Source organism: Aythya ferina, assembly GCF_964211825.1.
Source record: "Aythya ferina genome assembly, chromosome: 1".
Taxonomy (NCBI): domain Eukaryota; kingdom Metazoa; phylum Chordata; class Aves; order Anseriformes; family Anatidae; genus Aythya; species Aythya ferina.
In genome coordinates, this window is record NC_140296.1 from 146218743 (window position 1) to 146245385 (window position 26643).

A 26643-nucleotide genomic window follows, 5' to 3' on the forward strand; every position below is an offset into this window, starting at 1 on the left:
AGGTGTCACGTATGTGCCCAGGGAGAGGAGGGGGACACTGGCCATGCCAGTGCCAGTGGCACACGCAGGTGGTCTGCTGTCGCTCAGCAGGAGCAGGATGAAACCTGCATTTTGAACAGGGATCAGAACGAGCTTTAGTGAGCTGGGAACGAGGTTGGAGAAGCCTTTTCTCTTAGCATCAAGGAGGGCTGCTGGAGGGATGTGCAGAAAGTGGAGGCAGTCACAGCCCAGAAGAGACCGGGGCTTGTCAGCATTGGCGTGTAGTTACCAGTGCACAGGTCAAGGGGAAATCCCTCCAGGAAATAAAGGGACACGACAATCTGAGGTCAATCAACCCTCATAGGCTGGCCTTTAAATGAAAAGCGTGGCCATCTGGGTCTCTGAAGTTGCCTGCTAAGACCGTGGCCAGCAGTTCCCTTGACACACACCACCAAAATGGTATTAGGACGTGCCAGGCGCTCAGCCTTGTTTTCGCAGCTCGCGTCTGGCCCAGAGGTTGCAGCATTTCTTCCAGGCTCTTGCTGCCGCACAGGCCCACTTCTCCCATGGCACTTGCTGTCCTGCTGTCCATTTTTTGCCCTTTTTTGTTGTTGTTTCTGTTGTTCTCAGGGGCTGTGGGTAGCTGTTCCTCTAAGGAGGAATGGGAGGTGTAGAGGAGGAAAGTTGGACGGGGTGTGAAGAAGGCTCTACTCATTACTCTTGCATCTACCTAAAAGCCACCACATTTTCACTTCTTATTTTTTCCGAAGGACTACTAAGATATGGAGACGATTTTCCTAGCCCTCAACTGGAGGGAAAACGTGCTTGTTTTCTGTCAAAAGAGACTTTTTCTCCTCAAACAGTCCTATTCCCTCTGAGCCGAGGTCTTTTTGACGTGCGGATGACAGAGTGGGGAGAAGGGAGCTCCCCTATTTTTGCACAGCAGCTGCCGGAGATGCAGTTCAGAGGGAACAACCCCTGGGGGGGCACAAGAAGAAGGGAACAACCCCAACCCCAACCCCAACCCCAGCCCCAACCCCAGCGCCGTGCCTCAGCCTCAGGCCCCGCCCGGCCGCCATGTCCCCGCCCGCCATCCCCGCCTCCCGCCGGCCCGGCGCTGCTGGGCCCGGCCCGGCCCGGCTCGGCTCGGCGCGGCCATGGTGGAGCGGGGGGACGAGGCGCCGCTGCTCTTCTGGGCCGAGGGCCCGGCCCTGGGGGTGCCGCCGGCCGCCCCCGATGCCGGAGGAGGAGGAGGAGGAGCAGGAGGAGGCGGGCGGCGCCTGGCCGGCGGCTGGAGCGCGGCGCCCTGGGGAGGCGAGGAGGAGGCGGCGGGGCCGCCGCGGGCGGAGGAGGACCCGGACCAGATCGTGGCCGTCTTCGTGGTCACCTTCGACCCCCGCACGGGTGAGGGGGGAGACGGGGATGGGGAGGCTGGGCTGCAAGGGGCCGTGCGGGGGTCCCTGAAGCGCCGTGTGGCGGGTCGGGGTGCTGGGAGGGACGGCCCTGAAGGGTGGGCTGGAAGGTGGGCTCTGTGCCCCCGCGCCACGGGGCTCCCAAAAATGTCCCCGTCCCGCAGCCCGGGGGCTGCCGAGGTGGGGTTGGTGGCATCTCCCCAGCTGGGGGGGTTGTCCTCAGTGTCCAGAACAGCAGCAGGTTGTGTGTCGGTGAGCTGCGTGCCTGCCACGACACGGTGAGATTTCCCTGGCTGGCTCCTGGGGAGCAGCCGCTGCTTTGAGAGAAGTCCCGGGAGAGTTGGGAACTGCTCCCCTCACGTCCCGTCCGCAGTTTGCATGGGGTGGCATCGGCCTCGGAATAGTCCCTCACGTCCAGGAAGATTCGGAAGCGGTGCTGAGTGTAAGGGGCACGGTAAGGCTGCGAGGGACACACCGACAGATCGCAGCGTCACGGGTGGGAGGCGTCCCCGTGGAGGACGTGGGCTCGGAAAGAAGATTTTGGAGCTGCGGTGGTGTGGGGTTGTTGGGGCCGGGAGCAGGAACTCCTGGGTCAACTGCGTCACATCTTGGAAAGGACTTGTGCAGGGCACCTGGAGTACCTGGTCCCCGATGTGGTAACTGGGCAAATACAGACCGTAACAGGTTCCTCCCGAATTTAAAAGGGTTTGAAGCAGACAAGATCAGTGCCTCCAGCAGGTGCATGTGCTGGGCATGACCTAGGGGTCAGAGGCAGCGTCTGGACCAGTGGTGGTCACCCCACTCCCAGCATGGTAAACCTGTGGGACTTGTGAGGAGCTCTTTTCATGGCTATTACAAGGACAGCTCTTGCATTAATGTGCTGCGAGCTAAGTGCAGAATGGTGGCAGCCCGGCAGCCAGCCACGCAGCCTTCTCTTTGCTCCCTGACCATCCGCAGCCCTCTCCTTAAGGGAGTAATGAGCTGGGAATGTCCTGAGACTTGAAAAAGTGCGAGCGCCTGGTCTGTGCAAACACTGCCCCACAAAGAGCGCAGTCACAAGGTGTTTTAACGAGTTTAAACTGAATTTCCTGGTACATGTGTTCTCTCGGGCAGTGAGTAACTGGAGGCCCGAGATTATGCTGGGCAGCACTGGGGATACATCCGCTGGTGTGACCTACTTGGCATTAGGCTCCAGCCCATGTGCTCTGCTAGACTCATATTTGTCTTGGGTAAAGCAAACAAAAGTGAACAGGACAATAAATTTTGCTGTGGGAAGAAGATAAAGAAAGATAAAGTGAAGTCAATGGCCACATCCTCCCTATCAGAATACTGCAAAAGAGGCTGAACCGTCTTAGCCCCTTTTCTGCGATGGTGATGACAGACAACCTTGTGGAGGTCCTGCGCAGTCTGTTGGCTTACGGGGTGATGGGAGTAATGGGGGAGGAAGCGAGGGAAGAAATGCATTTTCTAGCAGTAAACATAAAAGTGATGGTTTTCTGTCCTGCATTTCTCCCATCTGGGAAACTGAGCCAGAATACTGCTAGGTCTCACTTGGTGCTTCTCCTGTCCTGGCACAGCACAGTAGCACTGCACGGCTGGGGACCCTAAAGACCTTGGGAAATCCTAGTGGTGAGGAGGGCCAGGTGATGACTACACTGCAGCCACCAAGTGCTAGCACTGCAAGGATATAAAAATCCAGAGGAGAGAAAGGACAAGGAAAAGAGGAAGAACATCCTTAACTTTGCACACCAGAAACCAAGAGCGCAGTTTCTGACTTGGCCTGGTGCTGGGAGATCTCCAGATCTCCAGGTTTGTCTCAGCAAAACCTCTCACCAGCTCTCTAGCACTGCTTGACTCTCACTTGGAAAGTTTCCTGTGCGCACGAGAGCTGCTCTATGCCCAGAGAAGGGAAATGCTTCCTGTTTTTCTGCATTACTCTCTCCTCCCTCTTGTTTTTCATGCAGGCTGGCAGTTGCTATTGCATCTGGGTGAAGTCTCTCCTTTGTTTGCTCTGCTGTTTCACCAGACTGACTTTCTTTTTTTTTTTTTTTTTTTTATCTCCACGTTTGCTCTCCGACTGCCACGTCGCCAGTACATTCATAGGGCAAGGTGGCGTGAGGAACTGCCAGGAGCACAGGTGTGGATTGCTTATGCCAGCTCCCAGTGACAGATCCCAGGGAAAAAAAAAAAAAAGCTACCTGCTATGCAAGTAGGTTTCATGGATATGCATAGGTTAAGGCTCTGTTTCAAGACATCTTTTCCCTCCTTGCTGTTGCAGCACACCTGTTGTTGGAGCCATGTCCACATCGATGCCTCTAATAAATGGTATAACGCTTCGCAGCAGTACTTCTGACTAAACTGAGCAAAGTTTCCTGTGCTCGATGGTGCTCCTGCTCACAGATGTATTAATATACAACCAACAACCAGTAGGTGATTCTCTGTGATGCGAGGCTTAAAAGAGGATCTAGCCCTAACCCCAGTTTTGCGGTTACGAGGCGATAGCCTTCCGGGCTTACTTCCTGGCTCTGCCAAGGAAGGGTCTTGTGCCTTTAAAAACAAAACGAACCCACACAACAAAAGCCAACATCTATATATAATATGCAAAGCCTACAGGGGACCGTGCAGGCTGCCATGATGTCACTGGCTTTCTCTGCCAGCCTTTCACACTTCTTAAAGGCGACGGTGCCTCCGCTCTGTGCCTTCCCCCGGCGGTGCCCAGGGTCACCAGGCTGCTGCTGCTGCCCCCCAGCTGGCTCGGCGCCGTGGGAGAGGTGTGCTCGGGGACTGGGAGCTCGCAGCTGGATGCAAACTCTCTCTGGTTGCCGCACTTCTGCTGCTGTGTTTTGAAGTCCTTGCCAGGCAGGGCTGGGGGAGGTCTGCTGAATACAATATCTGTGTGAGAAGAAAAATAGCCCGCTTAAATGTCAGCAGCTAAGCCCAATTCCTGTGCGAGTTTGCATGCATATACTTATGCGGGATGAGTAATAACACAAGAGGCAGGCCTCAGAAATAGAGCTATTTAAACATGAGGCATCTATTTCTAAAAGTCTGGGCTAAGCACAGGGCCCTTTCAAACGTACGTGCTGTGTCCACGCAAGCGCGGCTGCGAGGCTTATCCCTAAAGGCAGGAGGAAGGACTGGGCCAGTTGAAAGCATCTTTGTGCTGCATCTTCCATTGTGTTATATATCAAAGAACTTTGTTTTTCCATTTGCTTTTAAAAATAAGTTGCATTATTTCAAATCCATTCAAATGAAAACATGATTTCAAATACCAGGGGCTGAGCCTACAGCACACGTAGCTGCAGTAGGGGTGTCCAGAAGAGCAGGTTAGGCTTTGAATTGTATGGAAAAGCCTGAGAAGTGCCCATTTTCATCTGTCGTAAACTTGCCAGTGGCAAGGCAAGACTTTGTCAGCTCTAGGGACTTCTTGTGACCGCTCTGGTATCATCTGTTCCAGGATCAGGCCCCTCAGGTGGCCTTTTCTCTTGAACTGCGTGCTTTCTGGCTGGGCTGTCAGGTGACAGGCGTTTGCTAGTTTTGATCTAGTTTGTAATTTATGTGTTTTTTGTGTGGTTATTCTAGCATGCACAAACATGTTGCAGCGCTTGGAACTCCCCGGCCTCCAAATCAAGCTTTAGCTGACTCCTCCTTCCCTTCCAAAAAAAATAGAGAGAAATTCTAGGGAGTACTGACGATCAGGATGCTGGTTTAGGGGTTCCTGTTTGATCCTACAACGCGTAGTCAAAGGGAGATACTGATGCTGCTATGATCTGTCACATAAACTCACCCTAAAGAGCAGCAGTCCATGGTCAGGGCTCTGTCTGTATCAGATACTCAGGTAGGCAGCCTGAAGGGAACAGTATTGGTGCTACACCCTGTGCACTGTCAGAGTGCCCGGTGGGGCAGAAGGGTAGCTGCTCTGTGACACTGTATAAAGAATAAACCCATAAAGTACCACTAGGTTCCAAAACAACCGGGAAGTTTTTGCAACATCTGGGTGTTGTGCTGCAACAAGTAACATTTGCAAGAGAGGTGTTGAGTACAGTATCACTGCCTCTGTCCAAAACAGGTAAGGAGTTCAGGAGCTGTGTTGGTTCAGTGATGCTGGCATCCCAGCGGTGTAAAGGCAGCAGCTTGCAATTGCTGGTGTTGACCCTTTGCTAATGAGCACTGCATCCACGCTCACTCCAATAAATTTGCTTATTTGCAGGCAACATGGTGGAGTGGTGTTTACCTCAAGATATCGATTTGGAAGGCGTGGAATTCAAATCCATGGCAAGCGGGTCCCACAAAATCCAGTCAGACTTCATGTGAGTATCTCGGAGCTATCCTGCTGCTTCCCTGAGCTGTGCATCTACACCATCCCTTGATTCAGGACATGCAAGGAGAATACCACCTATGAAATTAAATTCCTGCACTGCTGTGCTGCCAACACATATCTAGCTAAGCAAAAGATACAGATCAGATTTGCTCAACAAGGTACAAAGTACCAGCTGTGGAGGTCAGCCAGTGAATGGGGAAGGCCAGCTTCTCAGTGATGTGCAAATTTTAATGCTTATTGGGCAAATCGCACTGCACTGCAACCTTTCAGACAGTCAGCAGAGACATGCTGTGAAGGAGAGAGAATGGCAGGAAGGATTTTGCAGAAAAAAAGAACTTAGAAATGCTGTGGTTCTTAATGCTGTCAGTGCTTTTGATCCTTTAAACGTTGTGTCACTTCTCCTCCTTCAGTGGAAAGGCTGATGGCTAGTTCTCCATTCTCATGCTTTTGCTAGCCCAGTGCTGCAATGCAGCACAGTTTTGCAATGAGTTGCACTTACACCATGGCTTTTGGTCAGGAATAACAGTTACTTTCTCAAAGACATATAGATTTCACCTTGCACTCAGCTAGAGCATGCTTCCACGTGCAGGCACCCAAAATATGGCTGGGTAGCCAGACTACTCACAACTCCATGCGCTGTGGGGTTCTCTTCCTTAAAAGAACACCGCTGTGTTGATTGGGTCCTGCATCCTCACCTGGCTTTCCGAGTTCTTCCCTTACTGGCTGCCATGCTGTGATATGGCTGCTGGGGCTTTAGTGGCAGAGGCACTGGGAACTCCTGCCTTAAATGTCCTGGCCTGTACCTTTCAGATAGCAAGGTGGGATTTCAGGGGGTTCCTTAAAGAAGGAACGGTGTTCCCAAATCAGTATTTCGGGTGATGACATAGATAGATACCTGTCGTTCATTCCCATCTTTTAACATTAACTCTTCTGTCAAATGTCTGTCCCCAGTTATTTCCGGAAGGGGCTCTGTTTTGGCCTGGCCTGCTTTGCCAACATGCCCGTGGAGAGCGAGTTAGAGCGTGGTGCCCGCATGAAGTCCGTGGGGATTCTGTCTCCTTCTTATACCCTGCTCTATAGGTACATGCACTTCCTGGAGAATCAGGTCAGGTAAGTTCCCTTGGCTGTGGGACTGGCCACTCCACCAGGGGAAGGTAACATTGCCCCGATGGAGAGTGGTTTTAGGTGAGAGTGAGGATGTGGGGAAGATGGCAAGATACAATTTGAATGACAGGCTCACTGGAGAGAGGGTTACAATTCACAATGGGGAAGGAGAAAAGGAACCCATTCAGCAGCAGCCTGCTGTTGCTGACAGCCTAGTGGAATGCTATCCAAATCCTACTTACTTTGAAGCACAGTGGGGAAAAAACTGTCAGGGGAAAGCACAAGAAGTTAGCATCCTCTTGTTGAGAGGACAACAAGTTCTCTCTCCTTTTGAAAGCTATTTTTGTGAGGGCCCTCAAAAAAGCCTGTCATGGTGATCCTGGCCAGGTGTATGCCTCAGCTGCATTGAGTACACCTGGCCAGGAAAATGGTTGTGGTAGCAAGGAAAGCTGTTCCTACCTGAACGTACTTTGGAACAGGATCAGTCCTATGCATAAATCAGCTCACTGTCTGCTTCAGTCCTGCCCGTGTTCTTTGACTGTGTTGAAAGTTGGTGTTACCCCTGATCCTCAGGCTCCCCTCCTAGATTAAGTCTGTGCAACTGAGGCACCCGGGGCTCCTTTGCCACGCAGGAAAGCAGATACTGCCTGGGGCAAGGCACTAAATAAGCAGAGTCTGGAGGTGCGACAAATCTCCCTTTTCCCTTTCTTTTCCAGACACCAGCTGGAGATGCCAGGGCACTACTCCCATCTAGAGGCATTCTACGATGACAAGAAAGGAGTTCTCCCTGATGGCAAGGGCACTGCATCCCAGCAGCCTGTCCACTGGCTGCCGTCCATCCACAGATACATGTACCCCGAGATGAAGGTGAGGCAGGGCCTCTGGGGCTTGCAGGAATGCGCAGCGTGCTGCTGCTTTTTACTGGTGTCTCCTACTTCTTTACATAAGCAGTCACCCCAGCACTTTGTAGGCTGCTTTAGATGAGATTTTGTTACTTGGGCTGCTCGAAGCTGCCGTTCCCTCATTGCCGTGTGCTGGTCTTGCTCCCACATTCAGACTTAGACATCTGTGCATGTGTCCCTGTTTCACCTCTGAGCTGTTTTCTTCCCTTTCCCTCCACCTGCAGATCACACACCCTGCTGGCTGTATGTCTCAGTTCATCAAATTCTTTGGTGAGCAGATTCTTGTCCTCTGGAAGTTTGCCCTGCTGCGCAAGCGCATATTGATATTTTCACCGCCCCCAGTTGGAGTTGTCTGCTACAGAGGTATGTTTCCAGGGACATCACGGAGCCCTTATATAGTAGGCTGAAGAACTGCAGAAATGCCTGTGGGTATTGAGGGTACAGACATCATGCAGGTCTTAAAATCCCATCACAACCATTCCTCATGGAGATACAGTTTGCCCTGCATTTACCTATTTCTTACAAAATGCTTTTCTTCGGGCCTTTTGGGTAAGGACATACCTGGGGCTGTCAAACATGGGAAAATAAGACTGCTGAACCATTCTGTGGGATCCAGAACATGCGATTCCTGTGGGAAAGCTGATTATTTCCTATCCAGGATAAGATGTTCCCACTTGAGAAGTTCTGGTGTTCAGAAGTATTTCAAAGCCTTAACCATTGTTTACATAGGAGCGTGTGGGAGAGCTGGGTAAGCGGGGTTCGTAATGCCCTTGCAGAGACTACTGAAAGCATCTCAGCACATCCTCCTCTTGTCTGCAGTGTACTGCTGCTGTTGCCTTGCCAACGTTTCTCTACCTGGTCTTGGAGGAACCGTCCCAGAGTCCAAACCGTTCTTCTATGTGAATGTGGCAGACATAGAAATGCTGGAGACAGAAGTATCATATGTGGCCTGTAAGTATGATGGGCTAGGCAGAACTTTTTTAACTTCGGGCTGCAAAATGTCTTGAGACACCGGCCTGTGAATTAAAACTGAAGATAAGATGTGCATGGAATGACTGTCTGCAAAGGCAGGAGAGAACAGTTGGTCTGCAGGGAAAGCAACATGCCGTTCTGACAAACCTTCTCCGATTTTGGCAGGTACAACAGAAAAGATCTTTGAGGAGAAACGGGATCTCTATGATGTCTATGTGGACAACCAGAATGTGAAGACACATCACGAGCATTTGCAACCACTCCTGAAAATTAACAATGCTGACAAGGAGAAGTACCGACGGCTCAATGACCAGAGGTAACACTAGAGATCTGAGTGGTCCCGGTTCTGTTAGCAGAGCAATACTGTGTGGGATAGAGAGGACACTCCTCTTTGGTACTTGCCACCTTCTCTTAATATTTTTCAAGTTTTCCACTGCTTCAGCTCATCTCTTTGATTCTGGTTCCACTGTAGCTGGCTGGTATGAGAGTCCCTGGATCCTCTGCATACCTGTGATCACTCCATCAGTGAACTGGTGGAGCAGACAGAAAGCAGGAAGAGAAGCAGAGTGTGATTCTGTGACTGATCAGTGACGCACCGCTGATCAGTAGCAGAACTGAAAACATGACCCTTCTACCCTGATTTCTAGTCCCGTGCCTTATAAAGGCTCCCTTGCCCCAGATACTGGGCCAGCGGGGCTAATCTGATTTGTCACCAAGAAATGGATGTGAGGTTTTCATTGTTAATCGTTATTTCATAATGCTTTGGGCTTCACTGGAGGCACGTGCATTTAATCCGTCTCCCTTCTCTCAGGCAGATGTTAATGTATTCTCAAGAAGTGGGTGAGGATTGTAGCTCGTGTGAAGAGGACCTTTTCATCTTGTAAGTGGCTACCTCTAACACTTAGTTGGTCACTGTTGGGCTTTGGGAGCATCTTTCACTGATTTCAAGTTGCACTAGTGTAGCATATTATCAGACACCATGGCTAACACAATTCCATGGTCAGTCCTGTGTTTCTCTAGGGATCTAGAAGCCAAACTGGTTCTACCTTTTCAGCTCATCCCTCTTGCAATTTGAGATGCTAAAGGCAGCCATGTGTGTCTCCACTGGGGACTCTTAAGTGCTGGAACAGAGAAAGAAACTTCTAAAACAAAATCAGAAATGCAAGAATCCCCTCCCATTCTTGAAAACGTAAACACCGTAGGACTCTTCATGCAAGAAACATTTGGCTCAGGAAATCACAATGTCTGTGGGAAGCAGGCACTGTACTGCACTGGGGGAGGTACAGCGTGGAGATAAGACCTGTGTGAAGGATTAGCCCATTGATGCAGCTGGCTCTGTACTTGGGACACAGAGGAACCAGAACTGGATGTAGACTGTGAGGTACAGAATGAGATGAAAACCACACCTATACCACCTCTGAAGCCCTCCACTGCCTGTTGCTATTGTTCACAGGCTGCAGCAGCTGGCGAGAAGTTCTAGGATGAAATCGTTTGAGGGACTGTCAGGGCAGAACTTTGTGTTGAGCTGCACAGCCGTAGTCAGAGCTCTTTTTGAAAAGCCTTTTGTGTTCCTAGGAAAGCACTACGTAAGAAGTAGCTCCCTTTGTTGTGTTCTGCTCCAATAATGGAGAATTTATTTACCCAAGGGCTTACTTAGATGGATAAAGCCATTGTTTCATCCTTTGCTTTACGGAGCTATAGGTCTGATATACCCACTTAATTACCACAAAGTAATTGTCAGCTCTAGCTGACATCGTGGTTTTCTTCTGAAAAGTGAAATGCCTACCATAACTCAACCAGACAAAAGCACCACTGTAAATTAAAAGTTACTGCTTTGTTTATTCCACCCTCTGTTACAGGGTGGATAGAAACCTACTACAGCATCACCTAGCAGGGTGGGATCTGTGCTTAAAGTGGGTTAAACATGATTCTGGGGCTCTGCTGCCAGTCTGGTAAATATGCTGTCTTCTTGGGGTCCAATGCCATCATCTCAGCTGACTTTACCCTACAGGTTTTTCATGGAGCAGAACAACCGGATATTTCAGACCCTGATGGAAGTGTCAGCCAGCCAGGACAAGACGCTGACAGCTGACCACGCGCGAGGCATGGGTCTGGATCCCCAAGGGGATCGAAGCTTCCTTATGGACCTCCTGGAAGTGTATGGCATTGATGTTATGCTAGTCATTGACAACCCCTGCTGCACTTAAACCAAGGGCCAGAGGGATGGGGAACAAAGATCACGTTTTAAAGACTATCAGACATTGCTTAGGGGCATCACTGGAACTCACCACAGCCACTGGGCAGATCTCTTTTTATTTAATAACTTGATATGGAAAGTATTTATAATTTTACAACAAAATGTGATTTTATTTTTACCACCTTGATTTCCCCAAGAAGTACCTGCTCCATTTTTTTGTTGTTGTTTTCGTCTCCCCTTCTTTTTTTGTTTTGTTTTGTTTAGATATGACCAGTGGCACCCCTGCACCAACCCTCAGTGGTGCCAGTGATAGCTAAGTTTTGGCCTAGTCTGGATGCCTGAGGGCTGAGGCCTTCAGGAAAGCACTTTGTCTGATGGGGACCAATGTGAAATGCTGTTGCTGAGCTCTCAAGACTTGACTGGAAAACCATCCTATCATTCCCTCCTCTACGTGGGGACTGAAGAGAGCTTCAGCACAGGCTATTAGCAGCCCAGTCTCCTCAAACATCTCCTGTCCCACCATGCTTTTGGGTGGGGACAATTAAACCAATGATAAAGAACGGGACTCCTTTAAACACCCCTCAACCAGCTTTCAGCAGCTGAATTGGAATAAAGCCACCCTTCCCATCAGTGGCAGAAGCAATGCTGGGCTGAGGGGGTGCTACAGGAACTAATGACTTTGCTTACCCGAGCGGCACGGTTTCACTTTCAGCACTGGAGGTGGTGTAAGCTGTCAGAGACTACACCTACCTGTCTCTCAGCTGGAGAAGAGCACCATCTCTACCTAATTCCTCCTTCCGCTTCCTCTGGTTTTCGGTTGTATTGAACCTGCTGCTTTGGATTCAAGTCTTGAAACCAGCAAGACGGTCTCGCATTGCAGAGGGACCACCGTCACTGAGCCACCTTGCAGTCACTATGCTCGCCAGTCTCAGCTCAGATGAAGCTGGGCAGGATTGGGTTGAATTAAAGTGTATTCCAACTAATGCCACTAGCCCTTTCTTTGTAGCAGGCAGTACTTGCCCCTCCTGTGAGTTAACACTGTCTGCCAATCCTTTGTCAAGCAGCCTCCAGCACTGCCTGCCACTGTCCTTGTCTTCGGTGTGAGACAGACAGCAGTACATGACCTTCCAGCTGGGACAACTTCACGGTTTGCAGGCGGCTCCCTTGGAGTTTGTTGTTCCTAACTGGCTAGAAGCACTGGTTAACTGCAAGCCTTTTTCTTCCTGAGCAGAGGAGCTGCAGAATCAGACGAATAGCGTTCCTCAGTCTTTTACTGTGAAAAGATAGGATTCACCTGCTACAGGGCCAGTTTCCCTCCAGAAAGGCTATGTCTGCCAAGACTTGGCCACACCAAGTCCAAGAATGGTGCTGTGGCTTGTAGGTGTGACGTACTGCTTTGTCCAAAATCCTCTGGGCAGTAGTAGCATCAGCTTTAAGCTACCTGTTCTTCCTGAACTATCACCAGGCCTACTTAGCTGCTGCTTCTACTGTAAGAGACTTCAGCACTTTGGAGCCTTTCTGCAGTTTGTAGAAATGCAAGCTGCAGTTGGTGTGTACATTTACCATAGCATTTTTATAGAACGGGACAGCACCCGAACCACAGAAGTCTCACCTGCTAATTCTATGTAAAACAGGTAAAGTAAATCTCCAGGAAGACCCCCTGTGGATTTTGTCACTCAAGGAAGGAGGCTGGCATTATTCCTTGACAGCTAGCTGCAGCAAAGGGGTAATTTTGCTTGCTCTGGATTCAGAGGTTTTAGTGAAATGTGGGATCAGAAGCTTCACAAGATTTATTGCACAGTTCACTGGTATGAGCTTCAGCCTATTATGTTCTTGTGATCTGTTTCTGAGTAGTTGCTTCACTGCTTGCTTTTTCAGTGCTTTGAATGTTTTCCTACAGGGCAAAACATGCTGCTGCTTGTATTGCCAGTTGCTCACAACTGTAACATGTTCATCCTTAAAAGGTTAGGGAAAAATCGAGAGAAAAATGGGACCTGAACATTGTGTAATGGAAGGGTCAGGTTTTGTTTTTTTTTTTTCCTCTTTTTTTTTTTCCCTTGAGGAAAGGCTTTGTTTTAAAATTGACACTTCTGGTATAAAAGCAACTCACAACCTCCAAGCCTTCCAACTTCCACTTCAATTTTAACAAGGTGTCTGCACTGAAGACCCCTGGGAAAGTGTAGTGGACACCACATTACTGTGACTTAACTTCCTTCAGATATTAAAAAAAAAAACACAACTGAAACTAGTCTCTAGCAACTCTTCATTTCCTATGCAGTTTAGCTGTGATCAGCTGTTAATGACTTTCTGTTCTCCTTGATATCAGTAATTCTTTTGCTGAACTGAGTAAGAACAAACCTTTAATATGTCATTGAGATTTTACAGCCTCAGCAGTCAAGAGTTTTTCTAACAAACTACATTACAGCACCATGTTCAGGAGCTGTCAGAACATCGTGGCTACAAGACAGCACTGCTAGAATCTATTGAGCAAAACCCCCTGAATTTATTATTTAGCATTTATCTAACCTCTACTTTTCAGAAAGTAGGTCTTCAGCTGCTAGCAAGAGCGTGGGTGCAGATGCATCAAAGCAAGCAGATTACTGTAAAAGTAACATCCACATTACATCCCAGCTGGATGGCTACAGCCTATTTTGCTCTTCCTTGTAAATCTGTTTCTCTACAGCCTTTCTTGGAAGATGACTGCCACAAAAGCCAGGAAATATCCAGACAGAAAACAGAACAAAAAAGACTTCTCTGTCCTAGCCCTTTTCTTTTTTAATTAAGTCTCTGCAAATGAACTCTATCAGCACTATCTGTCTCTCTATCACTCTTTCTCTGTCCTTTTTGAATATAATCGACGTTGCTTTTATTGGTGTTGCATGTGGAAAATCCTTGATAAATGGGTACTGAATATAAATGAATGGCTACAGCTTGTCCCATGAAGGCTTGTTTAGCAGGCTGGTTTTGTTTTCTAGCCTTTGAGCTAATTTCACTGAATGTTATCTGTCCAGGAGCTAACTGTTATACCTTGAATGAAGTACAGCTTTTAAAAATCCCCTTCTTGGAGCTTAACAGCTCTTTTTTTTGGATACTAGCAGCTGGAAGGGAGTCAGCTATTTGGTATATTTTGAATTAAAAGAGGAAGGAAAGCGTGGCATAAGGTAGGACATTGCTGATTACTGCAAGATCCTCTTCTGCATTTAAAGTACTTTGCCTTTACAGTGGTGCCTTTGATTTCTTTGGTGTGATGTCTGTGGTCTGTAGCTGGTGATGACAGGCCAGGTTAAATGGTTTTAGTAACCATGTCTATCCAGTGCCGCAGTAAACAGCCTGGTATGTTTCTCTCTAACATTTAGGCCATAGTACAGCCGTTACAGATTCTCAATTTGTACTTGCATGGGTATAAACAGGAGAGCAAGAGCTTCACAGTTGTATCTTAAGTTGGACTAGATGTGTAATCAAGTAATGAATTATTACTACTTTACTCCGGAGTGGAAGGTAAAGCTCAAGAGAGAAATAAAGGCTCGATTTTTAATTTCAGTAGTGTATATACTCTTCTAGACATTTAAATCATGAGAAAAGTCTTCCTTCCCACTGCGAGTTTAGGCCAAGCAGCACAGAGCTCAGCACAACTAACAATGATAATGGATACTAAGAGGGAGGTATTTTCTTGAATTACAGTTCAAATTTGTCTTAGAGACACGCTAATACCCTCTTTTCTGGTATAAATGAAGTAGTTACTCCAATGCATATTAGAGCTAATGATTCCATCTGTCAGAGGAGATGAGCTCTCCTACCCAGCGTCCTTAAGGGCAAAAGAAAGTACTATTACCTTTTCAAGATAAAGTAGCTTACTGCACAGGCTTATTCTGGAAAGGGAGTGGTTTCTGAAATAGTGGGGCAAAAGTATTCTGTCCTCCTGCAGAAGTCTACATACAAAGCATGCTAACCCAAATTCTCTCATCATTTTTTTTTTTTTTTTAAATCCCTCTCCCCAAAGATAATGGTCTAGTAGTGATTGTGAGAGATGACAACACGCATCTTTTGCAAGGGACTGGAATGCACCGACTTCACGGAACGATGTCTGTCTGAACCAGAGGGTGATAAATGTGATAAATGCCAGTGAACCAGGATTTCAGATCCTGGTTAATGCAACATGCCATTCAAATGGAAATGTTTAATTGTGGTTAAAATAAACAGGTGCCTTGGGCTAGTCTAATATTAGATTGTTATCCTTCATTTTTATTTATGTTATAATATTTTAAGCCATTCTAGAATGTACTGTAAGTTGAAGCCAGAATAAGTGTTCTCATGGAGTGGGACTCCTCCTTCCTGCCTTAGAGTTAATACAAAAAAAGTTGTTTGTCTTGCTGTCAGACAGAAAAATAAGAAAAGAGTCCTTTCTTCTACCCTGTAGACAGTGGGTTCAGCCTCTGCTTATTTCACGTTACAATTTCCTCACACCTTCCCCTTTGAATGTTGCCATTCAGACATCTACAACCACTCCATACTGGAAAACCTCCAAATTGTAAAGGAAGGGGAATAAGCTAATTAACTTACATGGATATCAATATTTAAATATTAGCCCGTATCTCAGCCTTTCCTTGGTACTTTTAACATCAGAACAGCATTAAGAATACCAGTTCTGAAAGGAGCTCTTAGTTACCCTTCAGCAAGGAATCATACTGTGCAAGAGCAGTCTCTCTGATGCTAGGGAAGGGAGAGAGTCATTTTCCCCTTAAAAATGGTCCAGATCAACCAGGAGCTTGTTCTTACCTTGCCCCTTCAAACAGGCTGGCTGTCACTGTAAGAGCTCTGATGTTATTTGCATCTTGCAGATGTGTGGTTGCTCCCATAGGCCTGTGGCTGTGTAGTGAAACTGCTTACTAAAACATGGGTATTTTTAAAAATAATTAAAGCTTACCTTTTTGAAACGGCTGCTGCCTTGTCTTTCATGCTACTTGAGCAAAACCAGTGCTGATTTTCCTAGAGAAGAATCAGCTTGAGGGAAAACTCTCCTGGTGAGAACTGCCCCGACCGTGGCTGCAGAGCGTTCCAGGTAACTCTGTGGCAGGCAAAAAGAGCAGAATACAGCCAATGTTTCTGAGTGACCTAGGGGTCTGCTGGGCACTTGCGATTGCTCTAGATCAAATGACAGCTCAACAAAGGCCCTTATCACCAGCACAATTATTAAGAACAACTAACAGACCTCTACTGTCCTATACCTCAGTCAAAAAAAGGTTAAGTACTTATATAATTAGTTTTGCCCCTCTAAAGCCAAGGGAAAGACAGCATTCAGTTGGGTTCCAGCATCACTTAAAAACCAAAGCAGTTCCTTTCCAAAGCATTTTTTCTCCTTAGCAAGCCTCCAAAAGAGGGTGCTGTTGCAGCAGCACGGAGCCAAGCTGCATATTAAAGAAAAACAAATGCTACTGGAAGTCGATTCTCAAATGTCCTTCGACTACAGTAACAAATCAACCAACAGATGAACTTAGATTAGACGTGGGGGCTATGTACAAACAGCAATCACATCAGAAAAATAGCAATCTATTTTTGTTCTCAAGTAAGCAAGGCAGAATCAAATAAATGTGTAAGTTATAATAAGAAGGCCAACAGATAACCTTGATGAAGTCAATAACATTTCCTTTCAGCAATTAAAAGTGAAGCTATTAAAAAAACAACTCAGAAAATCAACAAAACCGATTATGGAACTGGGGCTCAGAGGGATATGGGATACGTAAGGAATGATGAGCAGTGATTACATTAAAGAGAAGAGCAACCAGGTACAATGAAAAAAAAAAAGTTATTTGGATGCTCTCATTTGTACTGTATTACTACAGGAATAAAAGGAATACTTACAAGCTCAGTTGGCTTGTTAAAGAGTCTTTCCACCTGGATTCCATACAGCCTCAGGTCAATGAAGATATTCTCCAATTTGCTTCTGTGTAACATGCCTAAACTTAATCAAAGGAATATGTTTCTACTGTGTTAATAACTGGAGCTCTACCCTGTTGAATCTAGCAAGATGAAAAGATAACATAAGTATCTTACCAAGATACATACTGGAAGTTTTCAGTCTTCCTTTGAAGCTTTGTGTCCCTGATCTCCCATTTATTTTGCAACAGAGTAGACAACCTATCACCTGTTTCAATATGGCAATTCCCACATTTCATATACATTCTCCACATTAGTCCCTCAAAACAATTTTTCCAAGGTCCCAGCCTTCTTGAGATTTATTCATAGGTAATGCAGACAAACTCTTCCAACACAAGGACAAGTGTGCTTTCATTTTACTTTAATATACAATTGCATTAAAGCAGTAGCATCTGGCACATAGCACTTAGCCTGCAGTGCTGTAAATGGAACACTGATGACTTCTTCAGGGGAGGAAAAAAAAAAATGCCATCAAGTTAACATGCAATTCTTAGAATTTTAATTTGCATTATTAGCCCCTTTGAGGCTAGCCAAATAGCCACCTTCAGTGGAAGTTCCTTGTGCATTAAAATTGCCAAATGGCTCATTAATCTGGTAGGGTTAATCCATTTAGTGAGGATATGCCTTGAAGAGAACCTGATAAGACTGGTGAACACTGGCCCCTTTGACGTGAAGTCTCACTGTACTGCCGCACGGAGCATCTGCTCTCGCATTCGGGGATCGCAGAAGAACCGGAGTTTCCTGGGTAATAGCTTCACCTCCACAGGCATGGCTTCATACTCCTCGTTATCAATACCAAAGGATCCCTCAGCGCCCTGTGTACAGATGACAGTGGTGATTATTCCAGCAATGCTCCAATACTGATACCTGCTTTTACTAATTGGCTACAAGTTGAATGCTTTGCTGTGCTAACCAGGATGACCACCTTCCCATGCCTTCCAGCCCATTTGGTCTCAGCAACACAGTGAGAGCTATCCTTCACTGCACATACCGTATTAAGAGCCTTCTGCATAAGATGTTACCTCAGTTAGTTGCTAATTGGTGATAATTAAATGCTAGGGAGCCTTAATGACCCACATTGTTTATACTGAAAGATTCTTTGCTATTGGAACTATAATTATATGCACTTAGCTCTTGGCCTGCCAGCGGTGACACAAGCTAATCTGCAGAAGTGCCTGTTAAATAATTCCTATTAAATCCATGTTACAAACACCTTTTGGTATTTATTGATCTGAAACGTGAGATGCAAAGTAACTCGCTGGTCAGGAATTACTCAGCAGAATTTTCCCGAGCTTTTTCTTTAATGCTGATAAAGTTACCAGTGATTAAAACCATTCATCAAAATGTCATGTTGACTTTAAAAATAATCTGGTGTCTGCTTTGCACGTGCTACACTCACTCAAGGCAGGGCTATGTCACATTGATACTTAAACTACTCCAAATAAGATGGTACATCACAACAGCTCAGACTGGACAAAGTAGCATAGGTCCTGTAAATCACAGAGCCACAGCAGTCCACCAGGATCAATGTATCCTGCTTCTCTGCAGAACTGGTGAGGCTCATCTGAACTGTCTCCAGTTCCTTCATCAGATCTAGGTCAAGGATTTAAAGAACAACGCTGCTTTGAGCCATGCACAAATATTCTGAAGGTCTCAGCTGCAGTATGAAGAGTTCATTTTATACCACAACTCTTTCTGAGCCCAACACTCCAGAGTATTCTTTAAGAAATGCAAGACTGCCATGAGACTAACTGGATGCAAATATTAGGATGCTGGCTCATCATTACATCATAATTCACAATTTTTGCTTGGTAGATACAGATATTTTCACTTTTTGGCATGTTCTATTATCCTTTAATATGGAATTCTTTTTCCAAATGGTATGAGAGCTCTGTATCATTTGAAGATATAAATGATCTATGAGATTGACTTAATGCCCCTGCAAAAACAAGCAAGTCCTCTCCAAGGCCGTAACAGTCTCTTCTTTATAAGACACAACAACAGAGTAATCTAAACAACACAGGTAGATGCAGTTTTGGCTTCTTTTTCAGCTTAATCTATTCAAAGTTTCAAGACACTTCCCTATGTTAATCTGAGCCCCACTGTCTTGTGTCTCCCTCCCGTAACACTTCTAATATTTATCTTCTTCTCTACAGCATAACCCCTTCCCGGCTAAAATGTAACTGAGAAATTCAGTCTTTAATACTATGGTGAAGGCGCGCATATTCAATGCACCTCAGTAAGAGACCCTTTACAACCATCACTGCTGTACACATGAAGTTCTGTCACTATTTACTGGCTGAATGAAGCTTCCCCTCTAGTTTGCAAACCACTTGGTCTGTAATTTCAGTACTTGTGTCTTGGACAGGGACTGAATTGCTCCACTGAGGAACTGAGTGTCTCATCAACTGTGTAATTAATTTCCCAGATTTGGAGTAGAGAGTTCTTAATGCGTGGCATTAACTGGCACCAAGAAATAAAGTGACAAAGTTTCCTATCTCCCTTAACTTCTTACCTCTGGAAGCTGCAAGATGCATCTGCTGGCTTGGATGCACTGACTCCCTTCAGGGCACGTATGTGGATCATGCATCTTTTGACTTCTGTTCAAACAAAAAGAGGCAAGGTAAGGAGAAAGTTCTGTCAGAAGCAGCTATTTTTAGAGCTGACACTTCGTTATGTGTTGGTAAATCACTATGCATTTGGTAAACTTGGAGGTTATATACATATACAAATACTTGTGGGCTTAACTGTGAGAAAATAAAACAGACATTGCCTCTTCTGCTGCAATCAGTACACATCAGTATGCACTGACAGACTCCAACCAACTTCTGCTCCGAGGTTCACTGAATACATTTGCTTGTACTTTCGTAACACTTTTGTGCTCCTCGCTTACATGCAGAACTGTACAGCTCCCACACTGCATGGCTACCATCTCCTCAAATTCCCTGCACCCATGTAACTTGCCAGCAACTTAAAAAATATCTAACCAAAAAAACCCTGATAGGTATATTGAGCCACTAAACTATCATTGAGCCAAACCAAATGAAAAATCCCCTCTTCTCACATCGCTACCACTCAGCATGGCTTCTAACTGGTTCCTTTTAATCATTCTTGTGTAGAAACCTGCAGATTATCTGTTTGGAATGGATAAACTGAATGCAGTTTTCTCAGTTGTTCTCTCTCTTTCGGTGCCCATGAGATTCTTGGTTACACACAGCACTTTGAGAAGTGCTGCTTTCCTACTTTTGCTGATGTTGAGTGGGAGCACCTAGAAGGCAGTTGCTTGTCTCAGGAGGCTGGTGGTACAAGTGCAATTTGGTGTGTTTCAAGCCTGAGGTTGCTGTCCTGTCACTGCATCAACCACTGAAGAAGAGCACGGTGCATTTCCTTTTCTCAGTGCGTGCTGCTGCACAGTGCACACAAATCCTTGGGTATGCTGACCTCTCCCCGGTCTCCTGACTGAAAGCATGCAACCCTTTGGGTCACCTTTCACACAAGGTACACCACATCCCAAGCTCAATGTGGCCTCCTTTCCAGACAGACAGCAACACACAGACAGTAAAGCGGACAGCAGTTACGTGGCTAATATACCACAGCTCTCAAGCACAGTTACCACAGGTATTTCTAGGACAGGCAATGCCAGCTGTCCCCAGCTACTCTGTTCTGTTGGCTGATATCGAAGTAGATTATACATGTATTTAAATAACCTCATGTTGTCCCCATAAAAAAAATCACAAAAACATGTCAGACACACCCTATACAGCAAATAATCCATGCCCAGAGGAATGTATGCTCACTTTAAAATTCCAGAAAATCCCAGAGAGAAAGGCTGAAACAGGTGAGGATAACCAAAGACAAAGGAAGAAAAGCAAAGACACTCAAGGAAAGGGCAGGGAAGGACAAAAGCAATATTAACTATGGGAAGTTTGGTTTTAATCCAATATGTATATACTAAAAGATTAATGAGTGATTGTGAGGGAATTAAACATCCTCCTGGCAATATAAATTATAAATCATTGCTGGCATGCAATACTGTCAGTTTGTACAGTGCTGTACAAACAAGCACAAAATATTCTCTGCTTAAGGTTTAATCTGTTCAAAGTTTAACATGTAAGGTCCCAGATACTGCACTCTGGTGAGCACGTAGATTTTTTTGATTAACAGGGGTAAACGAGGCTCTACATAAATGCGAATATGGGATCAAGATAAGCTCAACAGGGATGAGATACGTAACTAAGGATTAGTCAAGGGAGAATGCTAGGAGAAGCAAATAGGTAATCACTGCAGAAGGAATTGTGTCTATCTAGTGACCCTGTGTAAAGGGATCAGGAATCACTTCCATGTGATTCAGCTCCTTACTCAAGACAAGACAGCAAAGCAAAAAACAGGAGCAAGAATAAAGCCCAATAGCAACATTTTCAATTGATCATCTTATCCTACTCCACACACTGAATTACAAAAATACAAGCAAAGAGAACCTACTGTAGATAAAACACAATTTTAACCTAGTTCTCATCTTCAAAATCAGCTGATGTGAAATTCTGTAACAAAAACACAAAAACAAAGAAGTCTTCTACACTGCAGCTGGTAACTGCACTCATGCCCTGGAGTGACTGCTCTCCGTGTTTCCATATACAGAATCTGAGCTGGCTATCAGGACACAGATTACTGGTGCTACACTTTCTGTCTTCCCTTCAGCACTTCCTAGCAGACATTACCGCATAACCACCTGCTCTTCCCCTGCCTCATTTGAAATATCACCTCTACACCTGCTGCAGATGCTCTTGTTCACACAAATCTGATCCACAGCCGGCAGGTGCTTCTATAAACTTGGGATTTCTTTGAGATTCAACAGCAGCTGCCCTCCAGCATTCTGATGCATTGCCTCCAACCGCACAAACACAATGCCTGAGCCTGCATTGTAGTTTCCCCTGCAGGATGCATGGTTTCTGTGATCTACCAGTTCTGACCAGATCATGTCAATGTCCTCTTCAACAGAAAAATAACTTGTTAACTGTATTGATATAGCATTTTCCCTGAAAACATTCTCGACTCCTCCAAATTCTGGGTGTTTAGAACTATGCTTTGAAAACAAAACAAGCAAAACCCAAACAAACAAACAAAAGCTTCATACGTTTCTAAAGGCAAACCCTGCTGGTGCTAGGCATGGGGGAACCTGTAACAAGGGCTTGATTCAAACGCAGCTCCAAAAAGGCACTCACTGCACGGTGGAGAGCCACTCTGAACACCCTGATTTTGCCTTGCAAAAAGAGGGCACTTTATTTCTGTTCTGACTCGTCTCTGCAGAAGTAACTGGTCCCTCCTGTTGCTCCACCACGTACACCCCTCTTTCTCTTTTGTTGTTACCTCCAGACAGTGGGCAGTGTTTAATCAAAAAATCTTGTTTCTTTGAACTTTGCTTGAAAAGCAGCTCAAAGCTTTCGGCACTGCCTCTGATTAGGTAGCCAGCAGGGCACGTTACCCCTCAAATGAGGCTTTTTCCGTATAGCAGTGTAACTGCAGTCAGAAGAACGTGACACACTACTGCATGAAGCATGCCCAGTTCACGTGGGAGACATTGCACACCGGGTGTACATTTGAACACCTCTCCCTTAAATCACCCCAAATCATCCACGTTTTTTCTGGTAGCAAAGTGTTCAAGAACCCCGTATACTGGAATATACCTTAAGAGGTCAAACTCCTCTTGCTGCTAATGGGAAAATCTCCTCTTCCTTTCCTTTCTGCAATCTTTAAAACAAAGATTTCACTCTCAAGCATATATGGTCCACATGGCTCATGCAACTTAAAAGCAGTTGCAGCGAGCATCCGAATCCACTGTGCATCCATACATCAGAAGATATTCCCACAGAGGCTCATGGAATGCTCAAATAAGGGGCCTGCTGCTGCTATTAATGTCATAAACAAGACACATATGCAGGAACTCTTAGGGTGATGACAACCAGGTAAAAATGTATCCCTATCTTCCCATCTGCTTTCACTAGAGGGGGCCCTACGACCAGAAAACAGAATTAGCAAATATAACAGTAACATATAAAAGAGTTTAGTAGGACTGGATTTAGTAGGAAAATCAATTGCTAATAAAAACTGCACGGAAAATGCAATGTATTTGCTAGTGAGATGGTATGCAGGAGCTGGAAAAGGCAGCTCTGATTTGTATTTGGTGATAGCAGATAAACAAGCACATTACAAGACAGCATTCCAAGCATAAGTAAGGCAATACGTGTTCACTCCTTTTCTCCATGCTTCTTCGTCACACCTGCAGCCTCCTTGCTCCACATACAGGGAGCACCAACACATTTAGTTAAAGTCACTGTTTCAATTCACACCTTCCTAAAGTTCCTCCAGCTCAGATCTCATATCTCAGAGGAGTTACTGAGCCAAGGGAGCCTTTCATTTAAAAGCTGGGCCTATCTTATCAGAGTGCAAAAATTCCAGGTACTGATAGTACAAACACATCAGCTCTGTGACCCTTCTCTTAAACCATTGAGCAGCTAGGGCTAAAAGATTCTGAAGTCTTTTGGGCTGCCTACAAAGCTCTGGGTTGTGACAGTGTTTTCGAAGCATCATCATTCAATACCAGTGGAGAAAGAGGTGAAAGGTATAGGAAACTGAGAGGCCAGGAAGAACTCAAGGTAGACTGATCTGCCTTGTTTCCAGAAAGAGGAAATCAGTAAGAATTTTGAAGAACAAAACTAGTAACCTCCATGAAGCATTACTGACTGATGACCTCTGCTTTGGAATTTTGAAGCACAAAGTAAGGGAGAAACGTAAAACTCCTCAAAATTAGCACTCTGACTTGTACGGAGATTTGGACATCTTTTTGCAGCCTTCCCATACTCACCCTCTGTTCACAAACTGTCCCTTGCTGACAGTATCTGCTTCAATGCAAATATCCATGAAGTCTTCAGTGCGCTAAACAACAACAACAAAAAAAGATTCAGAAATGAAGCAGTTAACATTTCAAAATGTCACATCCATGATACTGCAAAAATGCCCAGTTCTGAGTCTCACAAAAGGAGGCAGATGCACTTCTGCATTTAATGCTTTTTCCTTTCTCAGCTTGAGATTTGGAAAATCTTCCCTATGAGGGTGGTGAGGCACTGGCACAGGTTGCCCGGAGAAGCTGGAGAAGCTGTGGATGCCCCTTCCCTGGAAGTGTTCAGGGCCAGGCTGAATGGGGCCTTGGGCAACCTGATCTGGTGGGAGGTGTTTTGCTCTTCCACAACCACACACATTTACTGTCCTCTAACTCACAGTAGCTCCTGTCCTTTCTTTAGCGCTAGCTCTTTTTAATTCTTTTCTCTGCGAGTCAGAAGAGAGAAAACAAAAAACAAAAAACAAACAAACAAAAAAAAAAAAACACACTTCCAGGCAGTCATTCATGCCCACAGCTTCATTCCAGCACCCGCTTATAAAACTGAAGTACTTATGTATCCAATTTCCACTCTCCCATGGGTCAAGAAGGAAAGGACTGTCCACTTCGATGCCCTGTTTCCTCCTGGGTAACCCTAAAGCTTTTGTTTGCTTAGTGAAACTTTCTTGTTATATAGACTCCTTCTGATCTCACCACATTCATTTTTACGTAAGTCTCCAGTGCTTTTGCTTTTACACCAGCTCTGAAGTTTGCCCACTCCTAGATTCAATCATGGGCCTCTACTTGCACAGGGCAATGAATTATTTAGACAAAAGAACGAGAATTTAGCAAGAAACAAAACCTGTGTGGGCAAGGAGCATTTGGAATCCAGTTATGCTACAGTCTTACCGTCAGATCAAGCTGTCTGTTCTGAGTTGCAATGGAAAACTCAATGGTGGATAATTTCAGTTCTTCCCAGTCCTCTGGGGCTGCCTCCTGGGGGATTTCTGTGAATCAGAAACAGAATATAACATTAAAGGGAATTTACTTATACCGATCATCATTTCACTGCTGTGAAGCACAAAACATCAATGCCAGCCACAAAAATCACTTTGACCCATTGTGACCACTAGCTTTCCTTCTTTCAAACATCACGTGTTTGTTTTTTTTTTTTTTTTTGGGGGGGGGGGGGGAATACTGAAGGAAAAAAAAACACTGGCATTCACACAGTAACATGAAAGACTATCAAGCATATTACCTGGCAGCCCTGTAAATCCTTATGCCAAGGATTAACAAATCTCCTGAACTAGCATTACAGGAACATGAAGTGCTGCTACCAGGAAAAAAAAAAAAAAATCCAGTGTTCAGGATGCTGTGGTAACGTACCTTCTATAAGAGAAAACCCCAGGGTTCAGTTCTCACATACGGGTCACTTCTATCTAAATACTTCTATTAAATCACCTCTACTAGGTGACAAGCCTCTACTAGGAACAAGCAACTGTGAGCCCACTGCACATACTGGCTTCTTCACAAATCCACTTTTGCTTATGAGACCACAAGCACTGACTGAACTACTCGTTTCATTTCTGGCAAACGCCACTGTAACTATCTTGACAAAGTCACAACTTAAATGTTAATTAAAAAAAAAAAAAAAAAAAAGGAAAGGGAAAGTAGTAAGAGAGTGGAAAAGTAGGAAAAGTAATACAGAAAAAAAAAAAGTAAAAAGCACCCACAACTCTGATTGATTAGACAAGCAAAGGCTGTCTGTAACTTTACACCAAAATAGACCCAACTTCACCTTTTCGGGGAGGTGACCAGTATAAGCGAAGTCGCCTGTAAAGCCTCACATACAAAGGAGGCCTGGACGGTTTCTCCTCTGGCTCTTCTGGAGGTCTCTCAGTTGGACCCAGGTACATGAGATCAGCTTGACGTTTCTGAGGCCATTCCTTGGATTTACATGGAAAGGGAACACAAGAGACAGAGGGCCTTTTGTTGAGCACCTGCCTGTTTATTGTGCTTAGTCCTTCAGCCGATTTACTCTGTGCTCACAAGCACTCGTTCGGAGCTACCCAGATCCTGCCATGGCCTCAGCCTACTTTTTGGCTCTTCAGGCTCCAGATTCCTATGCCAGATGACATCTCTGCAGCTTGAGAAAGATCACCCCCAGTTCCCAAGCCTACTAATCCACTCCTTCCCTACACAGAAGCGGGGTAATTTCCCCACCAACAGCATAGGGAAGTGTTTTTTTTTGCTGCCAGTGCTGGGTAGGGTGACACAGCTGCTTCTGAGGGAACAACCAAAACTGGCAAGGTCAAGAGTAATGTCTGAAAGCACAATTGTTTTCTGCGTGGCATCAAGGCAACCTCAAAGAGAGCTGCACAACAGGGTCTAGTGCCAACAGGCAAAGACAACAGTGCTGTGCGCAGCCAAGGGGCTCAAAAATCTGGCCAGCCTTTGTCTTTCAGCACCTTAAACAACTGAGATGTGACCGTATTAGAGCACCTGACTAGACAGGTGCACACAATGGGTCTTAAGGCAAGTCAGGTGAGCTCTATAAAGATCTGAGGAAAAGAAATACCGTGTTATTCTCAGTGATGCTTCAGATCCACTGCCAGAAATTGATGACCTACAGCAGAACCTTAGCTCCTGGAAGCCTCCAGCTGCTGGCAAAGTTTATTTCCTCTCATTTAATTTTAAAACTAATTTCTGAAAATGCTTAAAATAGAGGACGTATGGATAGAATAATAGGATCTTTTTTTAAAATGTATTGCCGTTTCAAAGGAGAGCTACAGCAAACCCAGCAATGATAAAGCACACAGCTGCAAAGAAAAGCTAGGATAAGATTAAACTCAACACGTTGGAGCCATTTCTTACCCAAATTAACAAAATGATAACATAGGAGGCACATAAAGCAATGGAGAGCACAACTGGGGGAGATCAGGAAGAAA

The 26643-nt window shown here is 45.6% G+C and overlaps 2 protein-coding genes and 2 long non-coding RNA genes across 4 annotated transcripts in view; 2 read left to right on the forward strand and 2 right to left on the reverse strand.

The window, feature by feature from the left end:
- Positions 1 to 1120: 1120 nt before the first annotated feature.
- On the forward strand, positions 1121 to 12726 carry DENND11 (DENN domain containing 11). Its single transcript, XM_084527567.1, has 9 exons — positions 1121 to 1383; positions 5602 to 5701; positions 6664 to 6822; positions 7533 to 7683; positions 7943 to 8081; positions 8538 to 8669; positions 8856 to 9006; positions 9502 to 9570; positions 10702 to 12726. Exons 1-9 carry the CDS (start codon positions 1137 to 1139, stop codon positions 10895 to 10897), a joined length of 1344 nt encoding a protein of 447 aa, XP_084383693.1. The 5' UTR covers positions 1121 to 1136; the 3' UTR covers positions 10898 to 12726.
- LOC311440547 lies at positions 3067 to 3622 on the forward strand. Its single transcript, XR_014695460.1, has 2 exons — positions 3067 to 3200; positions 3484 to 3622. It is a non-coding gene; the product is annotated as an uncharacterized lncRNA (long non-coding RNA).
- Positions 12727 to 15827: 3101 nt separating the features above from the next.
- On the reverse strand, positions 15828 to 16871 carry LOC311440553. The gene is made up of 2 exons (XR_014695462.1): positions 16747 to 16871; positions 15828 to 15952 (listed from the first exon to the last, which is right to left on the reverse strand). It is a non-coding gene; the product is annotated as an uncharacterized lncRNA (long non-coding RNA).
- Positions 16872 to 17165: 294 nt separating this feature from the next.
- The window catches only part of AGK (acylglycerol kinase), a 29723-nt gene continuing 20245 nt past the window's right edge, over positions 17166 to 26643 (reverse strand). Inside the window, exons 11-15 of the mRNA XM_084527579.1 lie at positions 25494 to 25641; positions 24605 to 24702; positions 23684 to 23754; positions 19337 to 19421; positions 17166 to 17636 (exon numbers count right to left, since the gene is read on the reverse strand). Of these exons, the coding sequence (XP_084383705.1) occupies positions 17499 to 17636; positions 19337 to 19421; positions 23684 to 23754; positions 24605 to 24702; positions 25494 to 25641 (540 nt within the window). The 3' untranslated portion in view covers positions 17166 to 17498. The remainder of the gene's footprint in view (positions 17637 to 19336; positions 19422 to 23683; positions 23755 to 24604; positions 24703 to 25493; positions 25642 to 26643) is intronic.